Source organism: Carlito syrichta, unplaced genomic scaffold (genome assembly GCF_000164805.1).
Source record: "Carlito syrichta isolate Samal-C Ts95f unplaced genomic scaffold, Tarsius_syrichta-2.0.1 Scaffold123330, whole genome shotgun sequence".
Lineage (NCBI taxonomy): Eukaryota > Metazoa > Chordata > Mammalia > Primates > Tarsiidae > Carlito > Carlito syrichta.
Genome location: NW_007067426.1, coordinates 23,361 through 32,616, shown reverse-complemented (window position 1 = coordinate 32,616; position 9,256 = coordinate 23,361). Strand labels below are relative to the sequence as shown.

Genomic DNA, 9,256 nt, shown 5'->3' with positions numbered 1-9,256 from the left:
CGAGACCCGCCTTGGGCAGCGAGACCTCATCTCTACAATAAATAAAAAAAAAAAAAAATCAGCCGGGCGTGGTAGCACATGCCTCTAATTCCGGCTACTTGGAAGGCTGAAGCGGAAGGATTGCCGGAGCCCTGCAGGTCGAGGCTGCGGTGGCCGGGAGCGGCCACTGCACTCCAGTCTGGGCGACAGAGTGAGACTCCAACTCAAATAAAAAAAGCGAATTCAATGGGAGTTAAAATTAATTCCACCTATATTTCTCAAGTTGAAATTTGCTTATGATTCTTTATGCAGAAAGATAGTATTTCTCCTATACAGTCAAAGATTTAAAAAAAAATTCACTTACTTTTCGAGATAACATTACATTTTTACTTTTGTAAGGCTTTTTTCTTTAGCAGAATCAGCCAACAAATTCATTGTTGACAAAATCTTAAAATAAATGGGATTGTACACACAAGAATTTGGCACCTGGTAAATTGTTAGTGCTCAAATGTGGCTGATCTGATCTGAATTTGGTTTTGCCTGTTTTTCAGAGTAAAGTAACCTTTGATAATGACTCCCTGATTCAAGTTCTGAACTGGGATGGCAAGGAAACCACCATAAGGAGAAAGCTGGTGGATGGGAAAATGGTGGTGGTGAGTGAGTTGGTTCTCACTATCTTCTTACCTACTGCAGTACCTAATATAAAATCACTCAAAGCCTGGGCAGAGTAACTCATGCCTGTAATCCCAGTCCTTTGGGAGGACTAGATGGGAAGACCGCTTGAGACCAGACCAACTTGGTCAGCAGAGTGAGACTCCATCTCTACAAAAAATTTGTAAAAGTTAACTGGTCATGGTGTCATGTACCCATAGTCCCAGTTGCTCGCTACTCAGGAGGCTGAGGCAGCAGGATTACTTGAGCCTAGGAGTTGGAGACTGCAGTGAGCGATGATCACTCCCCTGTATCCCAGCCTGGGTGACAAAGCAAGACTCAGCCTCTACTACAAAAAATAAATAAAATATAGTCACTCAAATAACTTATTCTAAAACAATGAAAATAAACGCCATTTTTCTTTTTTCTCTTCACAAGAATGCGGAAAAATATTGGCAGATAAATGTATGATCATAAATATTATAAAATGTGCATGAATTGAGGAACTAAAACAATGAATGAACATTTTTTTAAAAATGTGTAGCCTAATTCTTTGACTCACAGGTAAACCAAAACAAGCATGGATTTGTGCAATAAAGATTTTAGCAGGATTGAAGGTTGTTGCCAATCCTCTACTCCGTATCAGAACTAAAGTCTCACTGTTTTTCCAACTCAACACCAAACCAAAGTATGAAAAGGAATTCTAAAATGGGATGTGGAGCTGAAGTAGTGTTTTTCTGGTGTGTGAATGAATTAACACAAGTAAGAAATAATTATACTTATGTCACTACCGGGTACCCTTATTTTCATATATTATTTACCCAAATCCCTACAATATTCCTGTGAGGTAAGATTTATTAGCCCATTTGACAGGTGAGGAAACCGGGATCAAGACACCAGCTTACCTAAGAAAACTGTAGTGGTACTGGGATTAAAGTCCAGGTTGGTTTAATTCCAAAGTCTTTACTTTCTAAAATCCATCCTGTTCCCTCCCAGGATGGTTTCCCACCTCTATATAGTGGAAAGATGTGTGTCAATGATTCTCTTCCTTTCAAACCCCCACCCGCATTAGAATGAATATAAAGGTGATATGTAAGATTTGTGTGGAGGTTAAAAAAAAAATCTAACCTCATTTCTTTTTCTTTCTTTCATTTTTTTTTTTTTTTTGACTTATTGTAGAGATGAGGTCTTGCCAAGTTGCCTGGGTTGGTTTTGAATCCTCAGGCTCAGGCAATCCATTCGCCTCAGCCTCCCAAAGAGCTTACAGGCTGAACCACCAAGCCCGGCCTAACCTTGTTTCTTAATACAAAAATATATTTTCTTTCTACATTTTCTTCCTTTTAAAGTCAGAAGGGGAAGACTAAGTATGATTGGTTTGTTGCTGTGTAATGACTTTGGCTAATATACAAACAAGTTTTATAGTTCATTATGAAGAACACTAGACTAAGAATCCCAGAATATGGATTTTCATCTCTGACATTAGTACTCATGTGACTTTGAACAAGTCATTTATCTTCCATCTTCATGAAAGGTTTTCTGAAAGAATTAAATATAATGTATGTATAAGTGCTCTGGAAACCATAAAATACTACATCAATGTAAGTTAGTATTATTATTTGAAAAATACAGCATATGTAAAATAGCAAAAATGTTTCAGTGTTCAAATTCCAAATTATATGCCTTGCTTTCTTAACATATAAAGAAACATTTTATATATATATACACACACCACATATATCATATGCATGATTTTCCATATAAACATAGTATATATAATATGGCAAAATCAGCGAATAGGTTCTATTTATAGTCTATGTAGATAGTTTTTCAAGACTTTCAAGGAATATACAGAGGGTGCCAAAAATGCATATACATTTTAAGAAAGGAGAAAACTGTATTAAAATTGTAATACTGTCCTACCTGTTGCATGGTGACGCTAACATTCCTTTGATTAATGCCATCTTTTACGTGAATGTCATACTACACATTGCTACTGTAATTCAACTTTGAAAAGTAGTACATAGATAACATCTCTTAAAATGTGTATACATTTTTTTGGACCCCCTGTATGTATGAACCGTACTTAGTTTGCATTTTTCTAAACGTCAGTTTCCTCAAGGATACTGAGATAGCTTATCCTTTTTTTGTGTTCTAGGAAAGTACTGTGAATGATGTTATCTGCACACGGACATATGAGAGAGTATCAACAAATGCAGTCTCAAACTCTTAAGCTTTCTCAAGCTGTGATCCAAACTATGTAGGTTGTTTCAATAAAACTCTGAAGTAAAATATTATGACTATTAGTATGAAAGGGCCTTTCTTTGCACAAGTGTCAACAATTTTGGTTGCCTTGTTGAATGTGCCTATGTCATATAGTACTTTGGCATTGGCAACCATGAGAAACTAAGGGTGAGATAACACATTCAGAGAGACACTTCATGTTGATTTTTTTCTCATTATTCATTTTATGTTCATTCTGTAAATTTAACATGCTCTGCACTATGTTGGGAAAATAATATTAATTTTTTAACAAACTAGTTAGGACATATATCTCACTGGTTATACCTCAGTTGTATATGAAAGGATAAAAAACATTTTTATAACTAAGGCAATAACTGACTAATATAATATAAGCTGTTATTATTTAGGGAACACCATAACCACTAACATCATCACTGAATGCCACCACAAAGCAGACTATTCTGTTTTATTTGCACCAAACCTCATGCAGTGTTAGGCCTAGGAATGATCTTAGAAACTGTGTAGACTGACCTCCCTAGATGGGGAGACAGGCCCAAGTCAGTTAACTGTACACTTCACTATCACCCAGATGGTTTCAGGAGGAACTGAAACTAGAGTCCATGTTTCCCAAATACTATCCTAACAGCCATAACTAAGTGATTTTAGATTGGAACACTTAGGTAGCAACTGGTTCATGATGTACAAGTCAAGGGTAACACTACGTCAAACTAATGCGTAAACAAGCTTCCCTTTGTCTTAAGACACATGGCAAGATACCATAGCTCAGTCTAGATGAGGACACAGAGTTTGATCATTAGAACTTGTAGTCTATCACTGCTTATTTGCCTGATATATATGGGGGAGCTTGGTATTCTGGTAGAAAGGAGAGAAGTGTTTATTTTTTGGTGTACTGAAATGATAAAGATGACAATGGAAATGCCTAGAAAGATAATTGTCCCCCAAGCTGCTTGGACTGAGAGAGAGAATTATAGGCAGAGGTTGAAGAAGCTGTTTTCCTGAGGCCCTGTGCATGTGAGCAGCTCTGCTGCAGGCCCAGGAAACAGCTTGCTGCAGAGATAGGACAGAAGCAGTCTCCCCATAGAAATGGAGCCCAGTACTACTCTGATACCTCCAGGATTGGTGGCTATGACACCTCCAGGATTGGTGGCTATGACACCTCCAGGATTGGTGGCTATGAGAGCTTCAGAGAGCAGCACTCTTGGTGCTTTGGCACTAGGGCATCTTGCCTGCTGTGGTAATGAAGATACTCTCGTAGGTGGTAGAAGCCAGTGCAGGAAGACTTGTGATGAAGGGAGAGCTATCAGATACCAGAACACAGGAGAGGTAGCCCAGTTGACTCTCAGGGACAGCTGGTAGGCAGGGGCTGGGAGCAGGGTAGACTTTATGGGGGCTAGAGTTCTACATAAACAAGTATGAGCAAGACCATGACATTGGATATTAATGTTAATATGATTTTATTTGTCAACAATCTGATAAAATCTAGAGATGTTTGAGTACTCGGAAAAAAACCCACAAAAATACAGCAATGACAACTGAAGATTTTCAGGAGTGATAAGCAGCATGCCTACCTTCTTTCCAGTTTCTTTACCAATTGAGAATCATTAGAGTAGAAGGGCATTCACTGTGGTTGATGGAAGTGCATATCCCTCAGGGATGGTCAGGCAACCAATCTAAATAAACCTAATCAAACAAGATACACCACTGTTCAAAAGTGATATTGTGATTTAGGATTTGCTGCACATCTACCATGCATCAGGCACTGCTTGAGAGTTGGGGATAGAAGCAGAACTAAGTCATGCATGCTGTCCTTGATCAATTCAGTAGAGAAGTATTATATTGCAAAGGTGTCATATGGGCACAATAATCTCCAGGAATTCATAAGCAACAGATTGTTAAGAAAATGTTGACTTAGAAATATCTAAGACCACTTTCTGGGTGAATAATTGCCTTGCCTGGTATGGAAGACACCTAGCAGTAGGGTGGCAGACACCTCAATGGTGAAGAGAGCAGTTTGGGTGGGAGAGTCATAAATGGACTCTTCATAATCCTTTTCATGACATCTGTCCTGAGAGTTTACCTTGGTGCAACTTGTATAAGTTCAGTTTAAGTCAATAATCACTAGTCAGAATATTTAAGGAATAGGTAGTTATTCCTAGTGAAGCATAACCTGTTCTTTTTAAGTTCAGGAAAGTTTGTTTGTTTAATTAAAAAAAAAAAAAAAAAACATACTCTTTGATTCAGATTTGGCCAAAACATTGCTAGAATAGAAATCAGAAAACCACAAGTAAAGAAAGGGAGGAAACTTACGCTTATTTGAACATAGAGTTAATATTGATTATTTACTATCTAATAAGTAAGCTTGGGAAAACAATGTTCTATTTGAATAATTGGGTTGACAATAACCTAAGATGAAAAAATAAAATAACAGCAACAATAATAATCTAAGACCTTTGCGAAGGTGGCACCTCCCACCATGGTGCACCATCTACACAACAACTACCACAGAGCTTTGTAAGGATGCTCATGGTCTCTTCACTCCTCATGCTTTAGTGAAGGGGGTATCTTCTGGGCCTAGCATATGATAAACTATTCTAACATCCTGATTTCCTTAAGATTTCTATATCAGGCCAAGGAAATTCTAGCATCTCAATCTTTAACTATCAGCCTACTGTTAAGCCCAGGTTTCAGTCAACTAACCAAGTAAACCACTAGGGATAAATTGTTAGCTGCACAAGCTAACATATTAAGTCAAGAATTTCTGGTGAATAAACTAAAACATAAATAAATAAAATAGCAACAATAACAGACTGTTGAGTACTCACTAAATGTCAGACACAGTGTTTAAACTATCTATGCATAACTCATCTTCTCTGTGAGATATTTATACGGGTATAGACTAATACTCAGAGAAGTTAAATATTTTGCCCAAAGTTCTTCAGCTATCAATACCAGGGCCAGAGTTCAAAACTCTCACCATGACTACAATGGTGAGAGTTTTGAAAAGACAAAAACAAGCAAACAAAAACAAACAAAAACAAACAAACAAACAGATGCTGGCAAGGATGCAGAGAAAGGAGAATACTAGTATACTGCTGGTAAAAATATAAATTAGTATAGCAACTATGAAAAATAGTATGGAAGTTCCTCAAAAAACTAAAAATAGATCTACCATGTTTCAACAATCCTACAGCTGGGTACATATCCAACCAAAAGGAAATCAATATATCATAGAGATAATTGCATGCACATGTTTATTGCAGCACTGTTCTTAATAGCCAAGACATGAAATCACCCTAAATGTCTATCAGTGGATAAATGAATAAGGAAAATGAGATATATATACACTAAGGAATAGTATTCAGTCACATAAAAGAATGAAATCTGGTCATTTGAAGCAACATGGCTGAAACTGGAAGTCATTATGTTAAGCCAGGCACAGAAAGACAAGTATCACATGTTTTTACTCATTTGAGAGAGCTAAAAAGTTGATCTAATAGAGATAGAAGTGGGATGATGGTTACCAGTGAAAGACGGTGGCGCACAGTGAGACTCAACACCCGTTAAGGCCAAGAGATTTAATGGGTCAAATGTGGTGGGCTACAGGACCTGAGGGTCAGTCTGTAGCACTGAAGCAAGGCCACGCCACCCTTTATGGGAGTTTAGGGCGACCTGTCAGTCGATTATTGGTCGGCCGGCGGAGCTCCATCCAGCTTGGTGGATTTTTTGCAGTGCGGGAAAAGGTGAGCCAGACTGTGGAAGAAGAACCCGGAAGGTGCCGTTTCAGACGCCCCCTTTGTTGGCCGGGTCGCCATTTTAGGCGGGGGCTGGGTTTGGGCCCCTTTCCAGGAAAAGGGAGGGGATGTGGTTTGCTAGCGCCTGGCGGTGGCCCTGGTGGTGGCCCTTCAACCAGAGCAAGGGAAGGAGATGGGAGTAATGAAGGCAGGCAGGTTAACGGGTATAAGAATACAGTCAGATAGAAGGAGTAAGTTCTATTGTTTCATAGCACAGTAGGGGGCCAATAGTTAACAGTCATTTCTAGTATATTTCAAGTTAGAAGAAAAGATTTTGAATGTGTCTAACACAAAGAAATGATAAATATTTGAGGTGATAGATAACTTAATTACCTTAATTTTATCATTACACATTCTATACATGTATCAAAATATCATATGAACTCCATGAATATGTACAGTTATTATGTATCAGTTTAAAAGCTGGAAACAACCAGGCCTAGTGGCTCATGCCTGTAATCCCAGCATTTTGAGAGACTGAGGCAGGAGGATTGTTTGAGTTCAGGAGTTTGAGACCAGCCTAGGAAACATTGCAAGGCTCTGTCTTTACAAAAAAATTAAAAAATTAGACTGACATGGTGGCACACATTTGTAGTCTTAGCTATCCAAGCAGCTCAGGTTGAAGGATTGACTAAGCCCAGAAGGTTGAGGCTGCGGTGAGCCGTGATCATGCTCCTGCACTCCAGCCTGGGAGACAGAGCAAGACTACAATTCAAAGGAAAAAAATTAAAAAGCTGAAAACAAAACATGAAATAAATTTCTATTCTTTATAAACTACCCTGTTTTAGATATTCTGTTATAGGCAACATAATATAGACTAACACATTGTCTTTGAAAACTTACTCCTGTTTTCAATTTCTATATCCTCCTGGGTTCAGTAAGGTCTTAGAAACCTCACCTCATCTTATCAGAGAGGATTTAATATAAAGGTTTGTTAACAGGGATGGAAAGCTTAAATGGCATAAAAGGAACACTAAGATTTCACATAGACAGCAGCTACCACCCAAGGAACAAAAGGAAGAGTCTGGGATTATTAAAACTTTGAAGCTTGGGCTAGGGGCATTGTCGAACTGAAATTCAGACCTCAGAGACAGCACTGCTCCTCTGGTACTGGGCTTCGGGAGTTTAAAAGAAGGATCCTGTACGCCTAGGACCCAGACCTCTGAGGGGGGGTTCCAGAGGGCTGAGGCTTGTTTCTCTGAGGGGATGCATTGAGGTTGTAAAATAAAAATAGAAAATTGTGAACTAAAATTACCTGCAGTGGCTAGAACCTACTGCTGCTGGCAGCCTAAGTAAGTATTGGCAGGGTCATGCTGATAGGAGCAGAAAATGACACTTGAGTAAAGCTATGAAGGCAGTTAGGGCATGAGCCAGGCATATAACTCAGGGAAAGGCATTCCAAGCAGAAGGGTGAGACTGTAGAAGACCCTGAGGTGGCCTGAGCATGCTGTGACTGAGGAAAAGCAAGACAGCAAGGGTGGAGTAGACAGACAAAGGAGGAGAGTGGTACAAGATGAAGGCAGAGAGAAAATGGCAGAGAGAGACTATGGTGGATTTTATTGGTCAGGTCAGGGACTTTGGCTTTTACTCTGAGACAGGAAACACCGGAGGGTACTTAGGAGAGGAGTGACATGATCTGATAATCATTTTAACAAATCATGGTTATTGGGTTCAGACTGTCAGGAGCAAGTAGGTCAATTAGGAATGTTATAACAATATTTCAGGTATATGCTGATGGTGCCTTGCAGTGGGGATGACAGTGGAGAGCATGAGAAAAGTTGTGGGACTTTGGACATATCTCTAAGTTAGAGCTTACAATTATTGATGGATTGAATTGAAAGCAGGAGAGAGTTAAGAGGACTTAAAAGTGTTTGGTCTTAGATATAAGAAAGATACATGCCATTAATTGACATATCCAGACTATGCCAAAACAATTGCCTGGTTCTATACGTACACTGAAAAACTAAGCTGTGCAAGACAACAAATGTAACTGATTTTTAAAACTGACTACGTGTGTTTCCTTGTTTGTTTGTTAGGATCTCACTCTGTCACCCAGGTTGGAGTGTGGCAGGATGTGGCAAATGGTCAAATATATTTCTTGTATGATTGAGTGAATAAACACGGAAACATGTAACTGGTTCAGGATCAGCAGTTGGCCTCATGGCAATCAATAGCCCAGGGCAGGAAAGGAGTTGATAGCAGTTAAAGGTATTTCCTTTTAAAAGGCAAGTTGCAACTTTAAAGACCCACCCGGGCACCAGGCAGGTTTTGTTTGGGAGAGGCCAAATGGCCCAAAGACTAGCCATTTAATGGATATGCAAAGAGTGGCTAATTCACAGACTTATCCAAAAACCCCCCTTCTGAAGTTGACGGTTTACAAGCCTGCAGTTCCTGGAAACCATTTGTTCTTTGAAAAATCTGATTTTGCTGAGTACAACCTTGTAAGATTCCAAAGGAAATATGTAATCACTCAACACGACCCCCCTCCCTTACCTAAACAGGGGTATAAGGCCCCAGGTCTCCTGTTCTGGGGCGCTCGAGTTGGACGCATTAAATTCTTGGCCTGCTGTGCT

General features: G+C 39.2%; 1 protein-coding gene across 1 annotated transcript in view; it reads left to right on the top strand.

Annotated features, from left to right (window-relative positions):
* The window catches only part of FABP12 (fatty acid binding protein 12), a 6,945-nt gene extending 4,021 nt beyond the window's left edge, over window positions 1-2,924 (top strand). The window contains exons 3-4 of the mRNA XM_008048313.2: window positions 531-632; window positions 2,786-2,924. Of these exons, the coding sequence (XP_008046504.1) occupies window positions 531-632; window positions 2,786-2,860 (177 nt within the window). The 3' untranslated portion in view covers window positions 2,861-2,924. The remainder of the gene's footprint in view (window positions 1-530; window positions 633-2,785) is intronic.
* Window positions 2,925-9,256: the final 6,332 nt, after the last annotated feature.